The following is a 25879-nucleotide window of genomic DNA, read 5'->3' as shown; positions in this document are numbered from 1 at the left end:
TTAGTAAAAGTTTCTGCATGTATCCGTTTTCAAAAAATTTTTACTCGATGTTTTAATTATTGATAGAATTTCTAAAGCATTTTTAAATTCTTAATCAGGAAATCCTGATAACTCCTTATTGCTTAATAAGAAGTTTACAAAAATAAATTTAACAGAAAAGTTAAATAGCGAAGCATGAAAAAAATTTGCCAAATGTTTTGAACAAAAAAAAAAAAAAAAAAAACATGATTTAAATCAGAAACCCATATTTCCACTTTTTGCTGTTCTAGAAAAAGGGGGAAAAAACTCTTTGGAAAAAGTATTCGCGAAAAAAAAACCCATCAATACATTTTAATTTATTTATTTATTCATTTTTTGAAAAAAGACTAAAAAAAATCTAAAGAAATATAAGAATTCACTTCCTTTTATTTATTTATTTATTACCAAAAATAAAATGCAAAGGAAAGTATATAATTTCAAAGGGAGGGGAAAAAAATCACTTTTACCTAGCTGATCTTCAAAGACTTCGTAATCCGACCTCTCTAGACGTGCACCAAAAATCAATCAGAAACGTTTTCTGATCAGAGAGGTGTTCTGATCTTTAAAAAAAAAAAAGAATGGGGGGATAGGAAAAAGGAAACTTCCGTCTGAAATAGCGAAAGAACTCAAATCTCGAACTATTTGAATTCGATTTGTGCAGAAAGTGCTTTTTGCGTTGACCGGAATTTTCATCTAGCCGGGCAACTTTGATCGATTTGGTTGATACCTTTCCCCGCGAGACAAAATGGATATAGAAGAGATCCACTCTCCCGGCAGGACCACCCCTCCTAATACATAAATCTTTCCCCAAACGACTTTCGGCACTGCCTGATCGATTAATGGTGCTGTAATCGAAGTTGCACTTTTCATTTATTCCATAAGAATCGATTTGGTTTTGTTTTCAGTTGGAAAAGACTTTACTGAGTATTGATCCCTTGGAAATATGCTACTTTTTCTATAAATCCATTCTGGATTTCCTTTAAGGAAAAAAAAAAAAAAAAAAATGTATGGATTTCTTTAAGTCAGTTGAATACCGACTGCGTACAATACACAAGAAAAGATATGAAGATAAATTGTCACTGAATTAAAAACAGTGATTGGGGAAATATAGTCATACAACAAGGAACTTATTACTTTTGTTGTCTTTTATTGTCACAAAATAAGTTTCAAAGAAAATGAACAAAACTTCCCCAAACATTAAATTACTTTCGTTTAAGTCAAACAATCAGAATTTGTTATTTAGTGATTATTGTTTTTTGTTTCTTTCTAAAGTTAGCATATTGTTAAAACTTTCGAAAGTAATTGCGTTTCTAATTCAAAAGTTTTGAAGGCTATCAAATACTTATGAGCTAATTTAAATTATTAGAAATAGACAAATATTGTTTGCCAACGCATTCTAAACGCTCTGCCGTTTTGCGCATGCGTTAGGATGGGTTTAATTCGTCAAAGTAGGGATGAGAGGAAATATGTAAAGAGGAGATGTTTACATTTAACAAAGAAGTAAATTCAGATTACACATGGGGTGAATTAAAATAAAATAATACAGTCAGAAACGAAACGATATTCACATATATGTAAAATAAATTAACAAAAAATATCTTATTCGGCGGAAATCATGGTCAAAGAAAGAATGACGAAGAATTCCGGAAATGCGCTCCTCTTTCTTCGTCTCACCCCTTAGTGAGATAGTATCATCGAAAAGTGGTTGTTACAGGATACTGAATCGAACATTACGTTAAAAAAATTGCTCAGAATGCTCTTATATTTTATATTACCTTATTCATTAAATACTTAATTGAAAAAATGATGAAGTCTGAATTTTTACAATTCTCCGATCCTATTTGTGATAAATATTTTTTTTATATATTTTAACAGTTTAAGCAAAATATATTTTAATCTTCTGCGGCTATAACTGACCGAGTTATGAAGCTTTCAATATCTCTATTTTAAATTATTATAGACCATTTTCATGACTGTTTGGGGGAAAAAACTCTCTTTAATTTGTGATAGTTGCTTTAGAGGAGAGTTCTTTGGCCTAAAAAATAAAATCAAAAGTTCATAATTGCGGTTTTAGTCGCCAAATAGTGTCTTTTTTCAGCCTAAAATGTTAGAATGCCAAAAATATTTTACTAAATATCACTAATAGGATCAAGGTACCGAATGCGAAATTTGATTGGCAGCTCATTCATTGACTTACGCAATGTAAAATTTAAAAAAATTAAGCTATTTAAAATATTTTTTATCTAGAAACATATGTTTATCTCTAACGGTTTAGAAATGTATGTGTATTGGTGGAAAGGGATTGTTGTTTAAGTTCAGTCTTTAAATCTCTGAAGTTCAATATGATTTGCAAGAAATTTTGATACTTATAATGACGTTTCACTAAGCACTTAAAGAATAAAAGTAGAAACTGAAATATGTATATTAATACATACTGTAAAATAAGCACTGCTAACAGATATAGAATAGTTACAGGAATGAACCACTAGTCCAACGATCCATAAATTTTCCTTGAAACCATTCATTAAATATTGTAAGATGCGTTTAAAAAAGCGAATTAAAGGGTGGTAAGAAACATACAGAAATGGTACATTAAAGATCAGGTATAATAAGCTAACGTGAGTAGATGTGAACAGAAAGGGTACATTAAATATCAGGTATAATAAGCTAACGTAGGTAGATGTGAACAAAAATGTAACAATAAATATCAGGTATAATAAGCTAAAGTAGGTAGATGTGAACAGAAATGGTAAAATAAATATCAGGTATAATAAGCTAAAGTATGTAGATGTGAACAGAAAGGGTACATTAAACATCAGGTATAATAAACTAACGTGAGTAGATGTGAACAGAAAGGGTACATTAAATATCAGGTATAATAAGCTAACGTAGGTAGATGTGAACAGAAAGGGTACATTAAATATCAGGTATAATAAGCTAAAGTAGGTAGATGTGAACAGAAATGGTGCATTAAATATCAGGTATAATAAGCTAACGTAGGTAGATGTGAACAGAAATGGTACATTAAATATCAGGTATAATAAGCTAAAGTAGGTAGATGTGAACAGAAATGGTTCAATAAATATCAGGTATAATAGGCTAAAGTAGGTAGATGTGAACAGAAATCGTATATTAAATATGAGGTATAATAAATTAATGTAGGTAGATGTGAACAATCAATTGGTCATATAATCTAAATGAGTCATTCGAATGAACTTAAAACAACGAGAGACAGTGTGAACTTAGTTGTTGAAGCAGGGAAGGAGGAATGTCACAGTGAAAATTTGAAACTACTGCGAAGCTCAATCAAGTCTCTTCTAAGACAATGATAGCTACTCAGAACCAAATCAAATATGGGACCTTCAGTCACCTCTATAGCCCGGACATTTCACATAGTGATTTCTCGAGGTCTGAGGAACTGAATAAAGCATTGAGAGTATAACTCTCCAAGTGAATAGATGAATGTGAAGAAAGTAATTCCTAAAAATGGTCCTCAGAAAAAAAATTGAATTGACAATGATGGCCACTTAAAACCAAATCAAGATGGTATCTTCAGTTACCTCTATAGCCCGGACATTTCACCTAGTGATTTCGCGAGGTCTCATGAACTGAATAAAACATTGAGAGAACAATTCTTTCAGTGAATTGAAGATTTTGAAGAAAGTAATTCCTAAAAGTGAAGAAAAGAAGAAGAATTCCTAAAAATAGAGAAAAAAAATTCTAACTTTATGAGAAAGCCTTTATTAACTTGATATTCCACTGGAGTCAATACTCAACAATTCTGTTAAATATTTACTATACAAGATAGTTATCTAATTACATATTTAGTATTCTCTAATTAATTTTAAAGTCACTATTTTAATGCAGAGGCATTCATGTTTTATATTGATTTACATGATTATTGTGATTTTTGCTGACTTCACCATTTTCTTTGTATTGCAGTTCAAATAGAAGCCATCGGTGATAAGCCCTTACGTGATGTGGTCCGTGAACTGGGCGGCTGGCCAGTAAGCGAGCGTGACTGGGAAGAACCAGAGTGGCCCTTAGAACATCTGTTGGGTCAGCTTAGAGGGGACTACAACCAGGGCATCATCATCGAGCAGTGGGTGGGACCCGACGACAAGAACTCTTCGGTCAATGTCATTCAGGTACGAATTAGGTAAAGCATTTTCGTCAACAATAAAACTCTTTACATCGTGGAAATATCCGACTTTGTTTATTTTCCTAAAAAGCAGACATCACGCACTAGTCTAGTCACATGGATGCGATGTGATGTGTTTTTTAAGGTTACGTAAAAATAAAATTTCGATATAGTGAGGAATGGGTTAAGATTTTATTGAATCGACGCTATAATTATTAACCAGTTAACTACGGAATTTATATTTAAAGGTCCCTCATGCGCTTAATCAAAATCAAGTGATGACGTGTATACACGTCAGAAGCAATACAAATAGTTGCGTTATAATTTTTGCATAAATAATCATTGTAAATCAAATAAAACTTGATTTTTATTGCATAAAAAAGTTGACAATTCATTGTTGAAAAAGATATTGCTATTGAAAATTTAAAAATTGCATTCATTTTTATCAAATAAAAAAATTGACAACTCATTGTTAAAAAAGGTATTGCTTTGGAAATTAAAAAATAACATTCATTTTTTAAATAAAAAAATTGACAATTCATTGTTGAAAAAGGTATTGCTATTAAAAAGTTCATTCATTTTTATTATATAAAAAAAAGTTTACAATTCATTGTTAAAAAAGGTATTGCTAAAAGGTATGCTATAAAATTTTAAAAATTACATTTATTTTTTATATAAAAAAGCTGACAATTCGTTGTTAAAAAAGATATTGCTATTAAAAAGTGCATTCATTTTTATTGTATAAAAAAAAGCTGACAATTCATTGTTAAAAAAAGGTATTGCTATTGAAAATTTTAAAAATTACGTACATTTATTATATAAATATATTTTTTAACTTCATCATCTGACAAAGAAGATTAACACTAAGATACTTTTCTTAAGCACTGCAATTTTGAAACCATTGTGGAAAAAGGAATTTCAAATATTAAAAACATGAGAGTTGCTTATTTTAACTCTTAATCACAAGATTACAATTAAGGCAAAAAAATTATTTCCAAATACTAAAAGTAAGAGAATTACTTATTGTAAAAAGATGATTTCCAAATACTAAAAGTAAGAGAATTACTTATTGTAAAAAGATGATTCCCAAATATTAAAAGTACGAGAACCTCTGATTGTAGAAAGATTATTTCCAAATTCTAAACATGGAAAAATGTTAAATTAAGGTGATGTAGTGATGTTTTATATAGCAAATTTAAAATGGAACCTGATTGATAACTCTCTCCAAGACAAATTCTCTTAACATCGATGGGATCTTTTGCAGTTGGACCAAATGACCTTCGGTTTGCCAAGTCGCGAATACTTCCTGAAGGACAGCAGTGAAAGAGAACGAAAAGCCTACCTGAGGTTGATGATCGAAGTGGCCATTCTTTTTGGAGCCGAGAGAGAAGTGGCTGAAATGGACATGGCTGACGTTTTAGACCTGGAAATCAGACTCGCCAATGCAAGTGTTCCTTTTATTTATTTTTATTTCATTTTATCAACTAAATACGGTCACGAAATTGAAATGCTACATGATGCATGCCACTTTTAACAGAACATTTTTAATAACTTTTTTATCCATGAAAATAATTTAATGTTAATAAAGTAATAATTAATACAAAATAAATATTTTTGAAATGTAATTTTTTTTTTTTTTTTGAAAATTTGAAAGATTGCGTAGATTGAAACTTTTATCTAGATGAAATAAATTTCATGGCTTGAAGTATTGTACAATGAATAAATAATGTGAAGTGATAAAGTTCAGGAGACTATTTAAAAATGCCAACGTTTAAATAAAGATTCACCATTCTGAAACTGCATTATTTTAACTTATTTGAAGAATGGGAATAAAATAAAACTGTCGAGAGTGGTCTCTACAAAACTTTCTCGCATACTTTCTAATAAAGGTGTTATCCCAGAAAATGTCTTGCATTACACTGGCCTTCAAGCGTTACGAAATATCAACCTTTGGCGTGAAGTTATTATTTTCATTTAAACTATCGTGGAATCCTTGGCGAGTTATTTGGCGATTAATCCCTGGAATGCGGTTAATAGTATCTAAAAATCGAATTTGTGTTTTAGACGCGTTTTTCTCAACCGATTGAAACAAAGATTTGACAACAAAATTGCACTTGTTGTCACAAAACCCCATACCAGATTGGATATATTTAAGCCATTAAGTTTTTTAAAATATCATGTTTACATGTTTCTGAGCCGGCGTTCTGGCATAGGGGTAGCGCGTCTTACCCGTGACCTGGGCGTCCTCGGTTCGAGTCCCGGTTCGGGCAGGGTTGTACTATATCTGTTCTATGTGTGAATGTGCCCCCCTGCAAAAAGAGGTTGTGCGAGCGAATGTGTTGCGTGAGTAACTAAAACGTACTCTTGGCCCTGGTTGGCGCTACTGAAACAAGAGACGCTCCCTTGGCTTAAAATCGCTGTCGTCGACAGCGAGCTTGTCCATGGCAAGTGCCATTATAAACAGCAACAACAAGATTTTTCTGAGGATACAGACCGACAGACAGTCAACTCCTTGGATTTGGCTCAAAATTTGATTGATGTCTGCAATATAGATATTAAAACTATGTACCAAATTTTATTTATCTAGTCTCTTTGTTTTGTAGTTATCATATTAATTATATTCTAACACCCGGACAGACAGACTTCCTCTTAATGAATTTTGCTCAAAATTTGACAGATATCTACATATTTTGTATAAAGACCGTATACCAAATTTCATCCGTCTAGCTCTAAGCATTTTTGAATTATCTTTGTACTAGACAGACAGACGTACATTTTCCAAAAATGTGTTTTTCGAACTCGAGGATGTCAAAAACGCGGAGATTCAACGAAATCTCGAGTTAGAATTTTTTGATGAACGAGAAAGTATTGCAATCATCATCATTTATCAATCTCGTATCAATCGGGTCAATAGACTTTTTCACTCAGATTCATGTTGTCTATTGATAACTTCACTTTCGCTACAATCAATTTCAGATTATTTTTTAATCATTTTCTTTTTTTTTCTGATTTTTCCCCTTTTTCTTCGTTTTAGGCTTCCATGCCAGAGGCTGATAGACACGACACTGGGGCCATCTACAACAAGATGTCTCTACAAGAACTTTCGGAGATAGTTCCTGAAGTAAGTAAAACCCTCCAACAGTTGTAAAGATTATTGAAGTCCATTCATAAAAATTAAAAAAAAAAATTTAGAGTATTTCTAAGTAACCAAATGCCTAGAGCCACTGGGCTTAGAGGGGTTTTTGCACGCTTATTGAAGAATGTTACTAAGTAATTACATTTGTAAAAAATTTTAATTCGATTAATCATAAAGTGATAAATTCCTTTAGCGTCGACATTTTCGCTCTAAAATCTTAGTTTATCGGCTGTTAAATTATTAGTATGAGTTAATTTTTTTAAAAAAAGTCGCCACAACGACCAGTTGTTTTGCCGAAAATATTGGTTATATATGATGTCATATAAAATGTTCAGATATGACTTCAAGTCCCTGATTCTATCCAACTGACAAGTGTGACATTAAAGTCGTATTGTTTTGACTATCTTGCTTCAGTTCCCTTTATTTTGTACAAAGACCTTTCAATTGGAGGCCAGTCCCATGACTTCATAGTATTATTAAAAATGTAATTGTCCTGTTCATTTATCTTCTAACATTCAAAATTCGATAACCACTTTTTTATTCATCTTATAAACTACGGACATATTAAACATAATCCTTTTTCTTTTGCTTTCAACAATGAAAGACACGATTAAGTATTTGATGAAACGAATAAAACCATCGGGAATATATGAGGAAGCTTCCAAAAGCTTCCTCATATACTCTCTAATAAACATGTCATGCCAAACAGAGCTTTACATCGCATTGGTGTACAATGGTTACGAAATATTAACTTTTGGCATGAATTTAGCCTTTTACCTGAATTTATCATGCCACTTGGCGAGTTTTTTGGCGGTTAATCCCTGGTATGAGGATAAAAGTATCCGAAAATCGAATATATGTTTTAGACGTGCGTTTCTCAACCGATTGAAAGAAGGATTTGACATAAAACTACTATTGTTGTCCCATACCAAATTTGATATATTTAAGTCATTCATTTTGAATAATCTCGTTTACATGCTTCCAAAAGTACAGACCGATAGACAGTCAACACTTAGTTGAATTTGGCTCAAAACTTGACAGTTGTTTACACTATAGATTTTAAATTTCTGTGCCGAATTTTATCTTTCCAATCGTAACTGTGTGCAAAACTGAAGTACTACAAAAAAATTTGAATTTTTGTAATTCATTTACGAATTTTTCAGTAAATAAAGTTTTTCATGTATAATAATGAATAGAAGTGTTCAATCGGACTTTGTTTAAAATTACGAAATGCTCTTATTTTATTGTATTGCAGATATTTTAATTTGATTATTGACATAAGGTTGTGGTTGCAGTTACTGATGTTGATGCTGATATTTTAATTTGATTTATTTTGTTAGATTAAATATTATGCTTTGAAATTATGTCAACCTCTAAATAAAAAGCAGTAAAAAGATTCAAAAGATTTTTAATCTAATTCAAGTGCCACTATTTAGGTGAAATGCTTTATCGGCAAATAAAAGAAGAAAAAGTTTATTAGGTTTACTTTTAAGATTCCGAGATTCCTTAACAATTTTATTTACTACTTTTAATAAACGATGGAAAAAATTTCTGAATAATAATTCTAAATAATCAATCTCTACATTTTTTTTCTTCAATGAATTTTTTCTCAATCTTTACATTTTTTTTTTCTCCATTTTTCAGTGAAAATTTCATTAAAATTTTACGTCTTTATATTATTTAAATATGTGTATAAAACTTGCATGAACATAAATGTAATATCTAAATTCAGGGAGTAAAATTGATATTAAGAAAAAAATTCTTGATTTATGTTTTGTTCAAAGGTTGAGTATCAACTAATACCTTATTTGCTTTAATAATTTAGTCAGTAAAATCATATGCAAAAAAATGCATCTATCACAGCAACTTTATTATGCAAAAACAATTTTAGTAACACTTTTTCTTGTTCCAATATAACATTATTTAAAGCTTTATAAAAGGAAATTTCAAGGTATTCGAGAGTAGCAAAATACATGCCATTAACTACTTATTATTAAGCTATTATAAAACACTTAACTAGCATTGTTACTTATCAATTTATTTTATATATTAAGACTATCAAAGGACTCCATTTTCTATTCCTTTTCAACACATTTCAAAATTAAAAACTCACGCAGTTCAGTTAATTTACTGCAATGGCCAATAAATAACGTTTCAAAGACACGGGGAAGAAAAAAGATTTTTAATAGATACTCGTCATTGCTTGAACGGCAATAAAGCCGATAATGATGTATGCGCGAAGAATAGAAGACCTGCTTCAAGTGATTAAGCTTCAAATCCTTTTGATCCCATTTAACGCACAGTCCCTCATTAAAAGTCAAGCTTATGCCCATTTATTTATTGAGAATTCTAAAATAAGGTGAATTATGTTCTAGAAAAAAGTTCTGTATACAGAAAATAGGATCAATGCTTTTACTGAAGTTGTGTAATTAGGAGATAAAAATTTCAGATTCTTAATGAAGTTCCTTCCCTGTTCTCCATTTTGCAGATAAAAATCTGATACGTATTGATTGTTGCGCGACCTTTCAAAGTTATTTAGTTGAAGTATTTCCTTTGAAGATGTTGAATCTTATTTTAGAGCCAAAGCAGTTCATAATGCATTTCTAGCAATTTGAGCTTAAAATGAGTTTTGAAACTATTTGTGACTGATAAAGAAGATCTTGAAGGAAAAAAATATAAATGGATTAATTATGCTTCTCCTATTTATTCACAATGGAAGTCATAGATATCCGAAGATACTCAAAGTTTTGATAGGAATGAGGAAGATTCATATCTAATTAAGAATATTGTATTTTGTTGTTAAAATTTCTGAATTTGTTTGATATTCTTTTGTAATAACTTCAGTTTTTTTTTATGATATTCAAGAACAGTAACTCATTCTCTTATTTCAAGAAACTTATTTTAATTGAATAAGGGGGTTTGGTCTGTTATCTCCTTTGATTCATTTCATGCAAAAGATTTCTAGAAAAGGAATACTTCAACTATCTTCGGGCAACTTCAAAGAGGCATGTTAATCTAACGCATTTGAACAAGTAGTGAAGTTTCTTTTAAAAAAATAAGAATTCATGAAGAAAATTTGAGGAACTCACAATGGGTACATCTGTATCTAAAACCTAAAGATGGTTGTAGCTTCAGAAAAATAAGTTTATTGTTGTTGTTTCTTATGGCACTTGCCATGGGCAGGCCCGCTGTTACGAAGCCAGCGATTTAAGCCGGTGGGGGAGCGTCTCTTGTTTTTATAGTAGCGCCAACTAGGGTCAAGAGTACGACTTTGCTACTCACGCATCACTCATTCGCTTGCACAACCCCTTTTTACAGGAGGGCACATTCACACATCGAACAACGACAGAACAACCATGCCTAAACCGGGACTCGAACCCAGGACGCCCAGATCACGGAGAAGACGCGCTACCCCTATGCCAAAACGCCGGCAAAATAAGTTTAATATTAACACTTTCAACGCTACCGACGAGATATCTCGCCTTTCAGATACTTCCAATTACAGGTTTCTGTGGGGTAAAATTTGTGATGAAAAAAGTAAAGGTATTCTTCAAATATGTATTAGAAAGTTCAACCTATCTAAACTGGCATAAGAGACAAATTTTAGAACACAGAAATCTGTAATTGGAAGCATCTGATAGACCAGATATCTCGTCGGTAGTGTTGAAAGTGTTAAGCCTAATTTACAATTCCAATTTTAGTCGGAGAAGTCATTAGAAGCATGATATGCATTGATAGCAGAAGGGCGTTGTTGCACACATACTTTTCCACGTGGAAAAATTTCAAGGTCATTTGCGATTGCGAAAAAAAAATATTATAGTTTGAATATGGTTGTTTCGATATAATGTAAAGACCTATATAAAGTTTTTAATAAAACCATTTAATTCAGTACATTTTAATGTGAGCATCCTTGGAAACTCAAAGAATGTCAGTGCGAAATTCCAATTCTCACCAAGTATTGTCCAACATATCGGCCTTAACACTAGACACAGTGATTATAATCCTAACTATGAGTATAATTAATGTCTGAAATTGGTGTTGCAAAACACTTAATCCTTTATGTAATCCCAAAACTTACATTTAACAGTAATAGCGGATTTGAATTCATGATCTAAACTTCTGTATCTAAAACTTAAAGATGGTTGTGCTTTCAGAAAAATAACTCTAATATTATGCCCAGTTTACTAATTCCGATTTTAGTTAGAGCAGCCATTAGAGGATTGATAGCAGATAGGCATTGCCCACGCACCTTCCACGTGGAAAAATCTCCAAGTCATTTGCGATACTTATGTGCGAAATTATTTCCAAATGTCAACAAGTTAGTTGGACAGAAATGGAGATATATGTATGATATCCATTTGCTAACAATGTATAAGAGAGTCACAAAGTCTTGTCCTGATTATAAAAAATTATTGTAAAAAAACTACTACAATTTGCAAATGGTTATTTCAATATATTGTAAAAAAGTTTATATAGTTTTTAATGAAACCATTTAGGTCTGTAAGTTTTAATATGAGCACTTTTGGTAGTTTGAAGAAGGTCAAGGCGATGCTTGCTTAAAATGGACTGAAAAAATATGAATGAAACCAAAATATGTCAAAATTTCTTTTAAATGATTGGAAAAAATGTGGGGTTATTTAGCTAAAAAAAGTATAAAGCAAAAACCAACTAAATTAAAAGTATATCATATAACTTACTCAAAATCATGCAGATAGCTTAATAAAGACAATTAAGAGTTCCGGAACTGAAAAAGGAACTAGCTCTCTTTGTATCCAATCTTTAAATATTGGGGCATGAAATTTGGCTTTTTTTTCTCAGTTTTTTTCAACAATTATAGAATATTTTTAAATCAACAGATTGGTTATTCACCGATTTAGGAACTGCAGAATATATTAAAAAATTATTATATGGAATTTGAACAAAAAACATGGATTAGATTTTAATTTGGGATGTTTTCGGTGAGAAAATTGAGCCAAAAATTTAGAATTTGTGAAAATCGCATCAAAGATGTAATATACCATTAAAACATGTACTGTGTAAATAAAAAAATCAATGTAACTTCTCAAAGAATAAGTTTAGAAGTAAAATTCAAATGGCTTTATGAAGAAGACTGGCCAGAAATCAAAAATATTAAATTAAAAAATATTTGATATTTTTGAAAAAAAAAAACGACTTTTTAACATGGTCACTTATCTAAATTGTTATGATAGATTACAAAAAAAATAATAAAAAATAGTTATTTTATATGCCCTATCATATTAAATGTAACATAACTAGTTAAATAAATAGTTGATATTTCAATACATTACAAATAACTAATTAATTGTGCTTAAATTTATGTAACAATTTTTTTTTAACTATTCAGTGTAGATAGTTATTGTGATATTTTTAACTATGCAATTTAAATTTTTTGCATGCTTTTTTTGGCTTGCGTTTATAGGATTGTAACATTTGTAATATTTTTATCGATTTAATTATATCTCCTCAAACTCTGCTTCAGCTAGTCGAGTAGGAAACCGTCACTGATAAAAAAGATGAATACTTTTAATGGAAATAATAAAAGAAATGCTTTTTACTCTTCTTTAAATATTTTTAATACTACAAAATCAAATCTTACAAAATGAACTCTCTTCAAATTCTCTTGTAATTGCTAAACACTTGAATAACATTTTTGTCTAATTAATTAAATATTAAAAGGCTATTAAAATACTCAACTTACACTATTTCACAAGTTTCAAAGTTTGAAAAAAACTAATAAAACCCCAGTTTATTTTCTTCAAAGAACCGATGAAAATTCCACTTGACGAAAAAAAAATTAATACATATTTATTCTCTTTTCAATGGCAACAACGACGTAGAGAGAAAATGGAAGGATCGTTTCAATTGATGAGGTTGCACAATCCTTTTTGATACCACTTATTTCACAGAATCTCATTAACAGTCAAGCTTTTGCCCACTTATTCATTCAGAATTCTAAAATGAAAAGAATAAGTTGCAAAAGATCGTCTCGATCCATTCAATAAAGATGATGCTTATATTCAAATGGTATCATTAGAGACATTACAATTTTAGATATTTAATGAGATACCTTGTTCTTTATCTTGACATAAAAGGTTTAAAATGTTCATTCATTTATTACCAGCCAAAGTAATTGTGTTGAAACTTTCCTTTGAAGTTGGTAAGTCTTAATTCGTAACTGGAGTATATCCTAGTAGAGTTTTAGCTAGTTTAACCGGATGAAATTAATTTTCAATAATATTTATCAAAAGAAATAAAGGAAGTTCAAAAAAATTAAATCATTAAGAAGCAAATAAAAGGTTTCGGTGTTTTTCTTGTATCCGCGTTAAATTCAAATGATGTTGCAGACATGCAGTATTTTACCGTTAGTTGAAGATTCGTATTGAATTAAGAACATTGTGTGTGCTTTGTATTCACTTATTCTAAGAATACTATTTGTTCTCTTTAAGACAATAAAAATATTCTCACGACTAAAAGAGAACATTTTTGTCTCCTACTCGAACAATATAATTGTAAATCAAATTAGAAATTAGAAATTCATCTAATTAGAATTCAAAGAATATTCGTTTAATTTAAAAGCGAATATTTGTTTTGTACATTTTATACTCTTTAGACAAACTATTTCTATATTCAAACCAGCAGGAGTGGTCACATATTCCCTAATAAACTTGACATGAAAGAGAACGCCTTACACGGCATTGGCTTACAATAAATACGAAATATTAACTTTTGGCGTGAATTTAGTATTTTTCTGAATCTATCGAATCATCCTTGGCGAGTTACTTGGCGATGAATCCCCGGAATGCGGTTAATAGTATCCGAAAATCGAATTTGTGTTTCAGATACGTTTTTTTCCAATCGATTGAAACAAAAATTTGACACAAAACTACACTTGTAGTCTCAAAGTCCCGTACCAAATGTGATATATTTATAATGTTTTTGAATGATCGCTTTTCCATTTTCTGAAAGCACAGACCGACAGACAGTCAGTCTCTTGTTGGATTTGGTTTAAAAGTTGATAGGTGTTTCTTCACTATAGATATTGAATCTGTATACCGAATTTTATCTAACTAGCTCTCTTCGTTTTGTAATTATCATGTTAAATTATATTCCAACAGCCGGACAGACAGACTTCCTCTGAGAAAGTTCTTCTGAAAAGTTGAAAGAAATCAGAAATCATATATAGAAGAAGTTTTGAGTTATCTTTGTCACAGAGAGACAGACGGACATTTTCCAGAAATGTGCTTTTGGAACTCAGGGAGATTTAAAATGTGGAAATTCGTTAAAATATCGAATTCGAATTTTTTAACTATTACTAGACTTTTGTATATCATGTATGGCGAAAGTAAAAACGGCATATATTACTGTAAAACTGCAGATGAACTAGTATTTATTGCTGAAAAATTAGAGCAATATTAAATAAAATTAAAATTCTTTACATTTTAAAATTTATGTATGAATGAAATACATAAAAGAATGTTTGACATGCTAATAATAATAACTGAATAAAAAATCAGAAGCGTAAAAATTTAGAAGCGTATAGATATTTTTAAAGTTATTTCTGAATGAAAAAATAATCAAAAAATTAATATTATTTTTAAAAGATTTAATGAGCTTTATTTATTTGTAATATTTAAATCTTTTTTCATTTCAATTAATTTATTTATTTTCAAGTATTTGAACCGGTACTGATTCCATTAAACAATAAAATTTTATTGAGTCATTTATAGTTTTAAATATATCGGATTTTTTTCGAATTCAGGTAAAATGAATCAGCAAGATTTCACCAAACCCATATTTCTTTGCAAAAATCAAAATTTAAATCCAAATACTTTTGAATATTTTAATCGCAATATTTATAAACAGAATATTACTCAGTTTTCCTGTGAATTTTTTTTTACTTTCTTGTTTTCGAAGTATATAAAAGATTGTAATCGTCAAAAAATTCAACCTCAAGATTTTGACGAATCTCTTCATTTCAATTCGAAATTTTGTAATAATGTTTGAAATCTGTCTGCTGTCTTGTCTGTCTCTGAACAAAAAAACTCAAAAGCAGTTTGAACTAGATCCAAGAAATTTAGTATGTGATTATTTTTTTAATCAAAATTAAAGATTTATATCCAATTTTGAATGAAATCCATTCATCGGAAATTTGTTTGTCTGGCTGAAAATTTGAAAACATAAAAATCAAGATGATAAAATTTAGATATATATTTAGCTCTTAAATTGTAGATTTACATCAAATTGTAGGCCAAATCCATTAAAATATTGACCGTCTATCTATTTGTACACTTTTAGATACATGTAAACGTCATAAATAAATAAAAAAAATGTATCAACTTAGAGAAATGGAATTTGGAATACAGTATTGCGTAGATTTGTTTTCTTCAAATTTTGAACCAAATCTGTTTGAGGATTGACCATCTATCTTATACTTTCGCATGAATATAAACACATCGAATCGGATAAAAGAAATTTCGTAAAAAAATTTTAACCCCTCATATGTAGATTTTTTTTTCTTTCCAAATTTTGAATTAGATCTTGCAGAGGACTGTCTGTCTGTGAATCTGTACATTCTTACAGACGTAAACGTGATAACCCAAAAACGAAAAAAATTAGGTGGATGAAATTTGGTATGTGAACTTACTATTCCGATTGCAGTTTTCTTTCAAATTTTGATTTCAATCGGTCAAACAGAAGGCATTCAAAATGCATAACTGTATTTCTCCACTATACTACCTAGCACAAAGTGTTCATGTGATGGACACTGAAAATAAAAATCTGAGTCTTTTTGACATTCACTCTCTCTCGTCCATTATCTGTAATTTTATATAATGGGAAGGAGAATAATGCATTTGTTTAATAGAAAACGTAAAAGATTGAAGGAGAGAATGCGCGTTGGATATTAACCGCAGTGCAGATCGACTTGACAAAACATCTTATAATTAACGAATATTGATGTTAAAATTGAATTGCAATTTAATATCTAATGTTTATTTGATTTCAGTTTGACTGGGTGTTCTACCTGAACACTTTTCTGCCAACCAAGGTGGACGATCAGGAGCCTGTTGTTGTGTATGCCTTGCCTTACCTCCAAGAAATGGGACAAATAATTTCGCAGGTCAACAGACGGTAAGTAATAATATCATATGCCTACGTTCTACCTCTGCCTTTCATGTCTATATATATTTAAAATTAAATTCAAAAGAACCACTTCCCCAATCCCAACAACTGTACCAATTTCACTAATTTTTATTTTATATGAAAGCTCATAATAACTGAAAATGTCACGTGTATCTCCACCCAACCCAATTTTCGCTGGAAATCCACAGTATATTCTTTATGAGAATAAACTTTTATAGAATTCCCCAACTATCACCATTGCACTGGTTTCGCCAATTTTTTATTTCATACAAAAGCTCATGATCCATACAAACTGTATACCATAGATGCATAACCTGTGACTCCTTATCCTCTTCCATTTTCTATTTTCGGAAATATCACAAAATAAGGTGGTCACATATCTTCCAGCCTTAGCAATTGGATCGATTTCTCCAATTTCCAAACATAGCTAACCAATCGAATGCTTTTTGTCTACTTTACAAGATTAACGGAAGATAATGCTTTCATTTCTTATGATAAAATGCTATTACTTATGGTTAGTTAAGATGATGAACTTAAAACTATTAGTAAGTAATGACTTCGACAATTTTTATTTCTCATGAAATCTTTTGACCCCTTAAAACGATATCATTGGTTGGCCTGCCTCCTACCACACTTCATTTTCGAATGAAGCTTCACAATCATTATTTCGCTATACGAGATTTATGGAGAAAATCATCGAATCTCTCTCCCCCTGCCCCTGGCTTCAACCACCAACTTTTAATTATATATGAAAACCCGATCAGATTTGTAAAAAGAAAAATAAACGTATCTCAAACGCAGAACAAACGTAATGTTGTATTCGCTTTCAAAAAAATAATTAAATACATAAATAATAGCTTATTAATTAATGACATAATTAATAACAGCTTTACCAACTAACTATTAAATTATTTTTTTGTTATTTTAACTATTTAATACGGTAAAATTTTATCACAAACAAATTTTTAAAAAAAATAGTTGTCATTTTTTTTATTTCCAATTAACTGAATGACAATAAGTTAATATGAATTTTCAACATCCCTATAAACATTGTCATTGTGTAATGACATTGTTAAGTCGATTTTCACTCATGCAATTGCCATGGCTGTAGGTTATAAACATTGAGTTCAAGCAGTCCACTTAGCCTCTCAGAAATCGGCATCATCTATACTAATGATAAACAAAAATGTTTGTATGTAAGTGTTTCGGCCTTCCATAGGACAAACCGTTTGATTTAAACAGTCATATTTGGCCAAATATGCTTTTGAGGGTTGAAATGTGCATTTTCTTGAAATTTTAATTAGTCAAAAATAATACTACATTTTGGCGTTTTTACACGATTGCTTCTAAAAATATTAAACAAATCTTTTATTCCATTGCAAAATTATAAAAGTTGAGCTTTGAATTATACAAATTTAGTCGTATAACTTTTTCTCTGAATTTTAATAATTTTTAAAACTATTTATTGTATAATTTTCAACGATGTATTTCATTTTTGCAATGAAATTCAAACCATCTTCCCTTTTCATTAAACATTTAATCGCATGATTTTATTGAATTCTTGAATACTAAATTTAAAAAATTTCGAGTATTATCTGCGCAGTTTATGTGAAATTACATAATCAGAAAGTGGAATTACATAACCACAAAAGACAACTTGCAATTTAAAGATAGATAATCCGAACAATTAATTTTTAATGGCGCTGTGACGTCATGGAAGCAACTCCATTAGGAATGTTCTTGTAAGAAGAAGAATAGGAATAAAATTATTAAAAATTTTTGCAGTGCCTTACTTTGTAATGTCTGTCATAATTTGATAAAGAAACTTTTTTGAAGCAAATGCGTTTTTCATAAATGATTTAACTAAGCACAACCAACATTCTCGGCGAACCAGCTCCTGAATGAAATTGATTAGTTTAATATAGTAGTTAATATTACAACTAATACTTGAACAAATTTAGTAAAATTTATAATTTTTGCTTTTAAATTGAATTTGTGTGTCTGTCTCTAAAAAATCGTCAAGAATAAAGTCGTTTTAAAATCTAGGAAAGGAAATGGTTTATCTGTTATTTGAAGAAAAATAACGGTCTATATTTCATGGGTTGAAAACCTTTTTTACTACCTTCCAAAACCAAAAGCAAACAAAGGATAAAGATTAAATGGCAGGTGTCTGCAATAAAACTGCAAACACAAGAAAGCAATTTCTCGCCATGAAACTTTATTTTGCTTGATACTTCAAGCCATACAAAAATAAAAATAACGATTTTTCTGCAACGGTTTTATATGTATGTAAGCTTTAAAGTACAAAAACCGTTATTTTATGGAATATGATCAGTTATTTCAAGAAATAAATTTTATTTTATTAAATATCTAAATTATACATTTTAATAGTAACGTCTTTGGCAAACAGATTACTTTTCTAAAATACTGGTCTTCTTCGCGCTGTTATGCTGCTAAACTATCAGCATGGAATGCATTTAGTTAAAATTTGACCATGATAAGACTGAAAAATGAATTTAATAGAATTAGTCTATTATAAATTTCAGCGCGTGCATATTTAAAAAGTTTATATAGTAAGAAATAAAATCAGAAATTAAAATCCTACTTTGGAGTTAATGTCTTGATTTTTTATCGTAATTTCTACATTGGAAGCAGTGGATGTGGTCTCCCTAAAACTTTATCGTATACTGTCTAAGAAACTTATTATGCCAAAGAATACATTGCATGACGTATAATAGTTACAAATATTAACTACAGATCAATAGAAAATCAATACCTTGAAGGAATTAGTTTCAAATTTGATGCAATCTACACTTTAGATGTTAAATCTGTGTACCAAATTTTAACCACTTAGCTCGCTTCACTTTATAGTTATCGCTTAAATTTATATTCGAACAAACGGGCAGATAAACAGTTTCTGAAGGGATTTCACTCAGAACTTGGCAGAAATTTTCAAATTTGGCGTTGAGACCATATGCCAAATTTTATCAGACTAGCTTAAAGTGTTCTTAAGTTATCTTTGTCACAGACAGACGGATCGATAGACATAATGCCGAAAATTTGTTTTTCGAACTTGGAGATTCATCCAAATCTCGAATTCAAATTGTTTCGAAGATAATGATACTTTATCTGTCGTTCGTATAAGAGAAAATTATATATATATATATAAAGATTAAAAGCTTATTGAAGCGTTTACCTTAAAAGTTAATAGAAAATTTGGAAATTAATCGAGTAAATATTTGTTTATTATGCTATAGACAAATTCCTAGAATTAAGCATGTCAAGAATTTTTAACTATTTCTGTATTTTTTAAGCACCATACTCAAATGTGGTATTCATTATACTCCAGCAGGACCATCCATAACTACGCCCTCTGGCGTCTCATCAAGCACATGCTCCCCTTCCTGGATGGCGAGTATAGTCAAAAGAGGACCGAGTTCAAGAAAGTGCTTCTGGGGATATCAGCAGAAAGAGAGAGGTGGAGCCAGTGCGTGGACCTCGTCAACAAGAAAATGGGCATGGCGGTCGGGGCCCTCTTCATAAGGGACAACTTCGACCCCAAGAGCAAAGAAACGGTAAGATTCCTCGTTATCGGAACAATGCTTAATAAAGAACGAAGGCTGTTCAATAAAGAATGATCATATATTAATAACACTTATTCTTCAGTTTTTATGCTCGTTTTCAAAATACTCTCTATTATATGTAATATATTTATTCCTCCTATATAAACACATTCTAAAAACCATTATTTAAAAGATCCTTCAAAATTTCTACTACAGCATTTAAGATGGCTTCTAATGATGGAAAAACACTTATCCTGGATGTATTTTTTCAAATTCGGTAAAAATCACTTGGTGCTAAATCAGGGCTATAAGAAGGAACACATGTAACTTGATTTTTAAAGGATAATGATAAACAGTCTGGAAACCAATAGCGTATAAACACGTGCCATTTGCATCTTTTTTGTGAGCAATTTTTTAGAGCCATCCAATAAAGTAATCAGACTATCCAATATCTTTTAATGGCATTCGCCGATCTTCTTTTATTATCATAATAGCTATATTGATTTTTACTTTCGTTAGAGAAGTCAATGAAGCGTCAGTCCATTTTCCTTTGAAATCGATTGATATTAAATAATATATAATTGATATAAATATATTGATTTGATGAAATATTTTAAATACCCTTTAATTCTGAGAAGAGAACGGAAAGGGTGAAAAGCTGCTTGTAGAATCACATAAGCTTCAGCAGTTGAGTTTTTAAGTCAAAAATGAAATTCCAATGCCAGTCATCCATTTAGAATTTCTGCAGAATTCTCTTTTCAGCGTGAAACTCACATTTCAAATGAACAGTATTACAAATTCGTATCAATGCCATATGATTAGTCACTCGCATGCCAATAAGTATTTTTCTTTTACAGTTTTATTTTTAAAATTATGAATCAGATTGTCTTTACAGATTAATTTTAAAGTTTTTAAACATTTCTTATAGAAATAAACGAGATTAATTTATTCATTCCATATCTCCCTTCTTTAATTCAGCGTATCATAAAATATATTTTTAATACGTGGTTCAGTGTATTTTACTTAAAAAGTCCTCCCACTCTCTTCTGTATTACTTTTATCTGGCACCTTCACTTACAGAGGTAATCTCAAAAGATTTTACCATACAAACCAATTATTTGAACTTCTTGTAAAAGAGTTTCGATACTTGTTTTAACTCATCACAATCCTGCGTTCCAAAAACACGAACAGGCGCAGAAATTTTTTTTTCATATTTTTATATAATAAATGTTATCAATTGCTCAAATTATTTCAATGATTACTTTTTATAGTATTAAAAAAATATTCGTTGAAACTATCGTAAGAATGAGATGTGCATTTTTCTAGGCTCAGGAAATGATTCGGAACATCAGAGAGGCCTTTAACGAGCTTCTGGAAGAGAATTCCTGGATGGACGAAGAAACAATAAAAGTAGCGAGGGATAAGGTGAGCAAAAATAAATAAAATGTATCAAATTTTTCTTAAATATTTCTGATTGATTATCTGCCATCATTATTCTGATCAATGAAGATACTGATATGGCAATCGTTCAAGGGGTTACACATTTGAAAGAATAATAGAAAACGACTTTTTATTCCACGAATATCGCTATATTCGACAGCAACTTACCAGCTCGCTCTGCACCAAAGCTCCAGAAAGACAGAGGATATCTTTTTCGATATCCATAGTTTTCTAATAGGATGTGATGCCATATGAAATTATCTCGAAAAATCTCCGGATCTCGCTTTTTAAGAAGGATATAGCCATAATTCTTGAATTTTCTAGAACCTACATTTTTTTTTTACAAAAATGTGTTGCCCTGTCATCAAATGTTTCTAAGGTTTGTAGCCAATGTCGAAGATAATTGATTTAAAATTTTTTTTTAATAATCTATGTGAACTGGTCTTTCTAACTATAAGACTGAGAGGGAAACAATATTACAGATTTGTACCTGTATTAATATGCTGAAATAAATAAGACCGAGTAACAAATTCCAGACGATGGTTAAATTTGATTCCATTCTTAGATTTCAGTAGATTTTTCAATGGAATAATAATACTAAACCAGTAATACAAGATGAAACTTTTGAAAAGAATTTTTTGAGCAATTTTCTCAAAGGATTGAGTAAGCTGAAAAAGCACAATGCTCACAATTAGAAAAAGTAAAAACATTTCTAACGAATAAGAGAAATAAGTTTGACGTTAAATTTAAAATATTGTCAATCATTAAAATATTAAAGCGCAATAGACAGTCAACTTCGAAAAATCAGTCTTCAAATCTATATCATAGATAATATACGTTGTTATATATAATAGATATATAAGAGTTAACCCTTTCTAGGGCCGTGGGAAGTATGCTTCCCACCAAATTTATCAATCTTTGTATGAAATTATGTAGGTTGGCATCAGTTCTGACAAATTTTTTTAGAAACACAAAAACTTCTATGCTTTAGTTCTTTATTTTACACAAAATGATGTGTCTTGATTTGTTACTTAATTATTAATTAACCAAATTAATAAATGAATCAAATTAAATTTATCTAATAAGCAAAATGAATCCCTTTTCTTATTCTAATTTCAGGCCTAAAAATATTTTAATATAATATGACTAGAAAAAAATGGCCCTTTAAAGGGTTAATATAGATATAAAGTTGTTACCGTCTTTTTGCGTCCAGACAGCGTGGTCATCGCGTTATTCCCTCCATTATGGAGAGGACAAAGATCGACTTTAGATGCGTCTTCTGTTTCATATTAGTTTTTTTTTCAAAATTATTTAAATTAAATTAACCATTTACAGATGGTTTGAATTAACAAGTTTTTCATTTTGTGTGCCCTCATCCATCAAGCTTGAGTTTTATGGCAATATTAAGTTAAAGAGTCAAACAATAGGAATTTTATCAAAACTAGGAAAGATTTAATTAAATTAAATCTTTCTCCTGATATTGTGTTTACATTTTAAAAAATAAGTACCTGCTTAAAAACCTAAAATGTTTTGTTCTACAATTTCAAATGTATTGAAGGACTCTAGAAGTATCTTATATCAATGATTTGAATTTGATTTTTTTTTTATTTGTTTTAGGCTAACGCTATGAACGAAAGAATAGGATACCCAGATTTACTTACCAATCCAGTGGAACTCTCCAAGGAATATGAGGGAGTAAGTAGTTTCAACATATGATCTGAAATAAATAAAAAAATGTATTTAAATTTATATGATTGAGAAAGTCAGATACTTTAACTGCTGCATTTATATTTAACTAGACAAGATCAATTAAGGAATTTCAATAGATAATTCTGGTATAAACTCTAATAGTACTCCAACAGCTAATTTAATTTGTCAACAAACGTATTACTAAAAAATTTCGAAATGTTTAGATAATCACTCGGTTTTATTAATCTTATTTAGTTAAATATTCTTGATACAAGAGCATTTTAAATAAAAACATTCCATTTTTGAAAAATTGACATAGTTATGCAGCTTTGAGTGTCATTATTTTAGGCCTTGAGTAATCATCCAATCAGAGAACTCCGTATCTTCGAGAAAAGAGTTGATTCGGCGAAGATAAAAATATTTCACAGCTTCATAGCTCTAATTATTTTAATTGAAGAAGAATGGGATTATTTTTTTATTTAAAATGCTCCTGAATTAAGAATATTTTACTACATTTGACAAATCGTATTTAGAGTTTAATCGGTAATCTAAATTTTTTAAAATTCAGATTTCGAAATATTTTAACGGACTTTTTATTGACTGAAACAACAGAAAATATATTTTTTTTACGCTATTTAAAGCATTTTTTGATCTAGGATTTTATACGGTGATAGTTTAAAAATCAGTTTTTGGGCGATAATTAAAATAGAACATTTAATATACACAGCAAAAATTTCCAATTATGGTATACATATTTCGGATATTTTTGGTATGTATTGGAACCAGTTGGACGAACACAAACATGTTGTTGTTTTTGATCCCAGGTGGTATAGTTGCGCTATACCACCTCCATGAAACCAAAGATCTCTAAAAAGTCCAAAAACAATAGCGGATCCCTTAAAATCTCAAAAATCGTAAAATTTAAACATTTAAGAATGTGATTGGGGGAGGCTTGATCTGCCTTGCACCAAGGACATTCAGCAAAGATCCTCCGTCTGTGTTGGAAGGTGAGGGATTTGGTATGTCCACTCAAAAAACGAGAGAGAACTGTTTGCTGTTTTCTAGAGATATTCAAGCGGTGACACCAACCGGGACTCCTATCAAAGTACCAAGGGTGAGCAGGTAAGACTCTCCAATGTGCACTCGACTCCATCTTTATGATAGAGGAGATTTCAGAATAAGTTAGTGTTGCATCACCATGAAATATGTCAGCTGAGGCAGTCTTAGCTAAGTTATCTTCTATCTCATTTCCATTTAAACCAACATGATATCATGAAACACAAACATAATATTGGTAATAGCGGAAAATGCTTTACATAAGGAATTAAACTGAAAAAATAATATTATAAAAAAAATTCCCAAAATTCTCTTGAAAAATGAATACTGCCTAAGTGCAAAATCCTGCTTGGTAGCAATGAAACAAGAATGTAACAAGAATTGAAGTTAAACAAATAAATATTTAAAATTTTACAAGAACTTTCATCTTATGAACATATTTATAGCAAATATTATAGGAAGTTTATCGGTTTACATAAAGATGGGTTTACATTCAGCCAGTTACAAACCATCCAGTAAGACAACGCATGAGCAGAAATTGTGCAGTAGTAAGCTTGTAGTAATAGTAATTGTAAGTAATAGTACTTGTCTCATCAAGACAAGAAATTGATATTGTCCGCTTTCTCAGAGCGTGCACAATTCTCTTTCTGCGCATGCGTGACTTACTGGAATCTTATGACTGGCTGAGTGTAAACCCACCTTAAGACTATATTTGTTTCCATTTGAATGTAATTTTTTTGAACCTCGTCTCTATGGAAACGAGTTCAAGGATAAAATTGAAACTATCTGCCATTTTAATAGTTAATAATCACAATGAGAAAATTATTATTAGTTTTCATCGTAAGTTTATGCGAAGTTTACTAACATTCTTTTTTTTTTTTTCATTTGTGATATGACATTGATATTAATCTATATACTTATAATAAAGCTCAATGTGTGTGTGTGTGTGTTGGCGCTCTACAGGCCAGACCGTTTGATCTACAGCTACTAAATTTGATACATGTATATCTTGGAGGTTGGGAATGTACACCTGGGGTTCCTTTTTTCGAATTTTTAATTAGAATTTTAATTATTAATTAAAAACTAACTTTCCCGCCAAAAATATCTTCCATTTTCACCACCGCCAAATGAGTAAGGCTTCAGTTTTTTTTCTCCCAACAGTAATGAGGCTAGGGTTAGCTTTTTTCGGCGGATTATTTCAAACGATTCTGTTTATTTTCTTAAGTTTGATGCATTTAAAATTAAACATTGTTAATGAATCGTTCTTTCAGATTCCTTCTGAAGTACTTTTGAATTAAAATAAAACAGAATAAAGGAAATTAAAAATTTATAATCAGCATAGAGTTACCCCAACTGGCGTAGAAAAAAAATCACGTATTTGCGTTACGTAACTGTCGTTGAAAATTCACGCATGCGCATTGTGTTCTGAATTCCGCATTGTGTTGACAATTATTATCAACGGATGCGGGCTGGATTTAAATTATTTTTAGGTTCGTTGTATGCTTTTGTAATTAAAATGTATTTATGTTAGTTATATATTTTTTGTATATGCTTATAGTTTTAAGTACATCGTTTTTTAAGTAGTTTTTTTAAAACCTGTTTTCAACCGTTTATTTTAAACGATTCGTTTTATTTTCTTAGTGTTTGATGCATTTAAAATGAAACATTGTTAAT

At 30.3% G+C, this 25879-nt stretch overlaps 2 protein-coding genes across 3 annotated transcripts in view; one reads left to right on the top strand and one right to left on the bottom strand.

Annotated features, from left to right (window-relative positions):
* The window catches only part of LOC129989483 (neprilysin-1-like), a 459015-nt gene that overhangs the window by 400680 nt on the left and 32456 nt on the right, over positions 1-25879 (top strand). Inside the window, exons 7-13 of the mRNA XM_056098053.1 lie at positions 3961-4166; positions 5424-5603; positions 7194-7280; positions 16321-16445; positions 19807-20032; positions 21347-21445; positions 23078-23155. Coding sequence (XP_055954028.1) covers positions 3961-4166; positions 5424-5603; positions 7194-7280; positions 16321-16445; positions 19807-20032; positions 21347-21445; positions 23078-23155 — 1001 coding nt within the window. The remainder of the gene's footprint in view (positions 1-3960; positions 4167-5423; positions 5604-7193; positions 7281-16320; positions 16446-19806; positions 20033-21346; positions 21446-23077; positions 23156-25879) is intronic.
* LOC129989480 (uncharacterized) overlaps positions 1-25879 on the bottom strand; it is a 99584-nt gene that overhangs the window by 57194 nt on the left and 16511 nt on the right. For both annotated transcript variants that reach the window (XM_056098049.1, XM_056098047.1), the window contains exon 2: positions 23122-23177. The gene's annotated coding sequence lies outside the window, so the exon portion shown is untranslated. The remainder of the gene's footprint in view (positions 1-23121; positions 23178-25879) is intronic.

Source organism: Argiope bruennichi, chromosome 10 (genome assembly GCF_947563725.1).
Source record: "Argiope bruennichi chromosome 10, qqArgBrue1.1, whole genome shotgun sequence".
NCBI classification, from domain to species: Eukaryota; Metazoa; Arthropoda; class Arachnida; order Araneae; family Araneidae; genus Argiope; species Argiope bruennichi.
The sequence above is the reverse complement of the archived record's forward strand: the minus strand, read 5'-3'. Positions and strand labels throughout refer to the sequence as shown.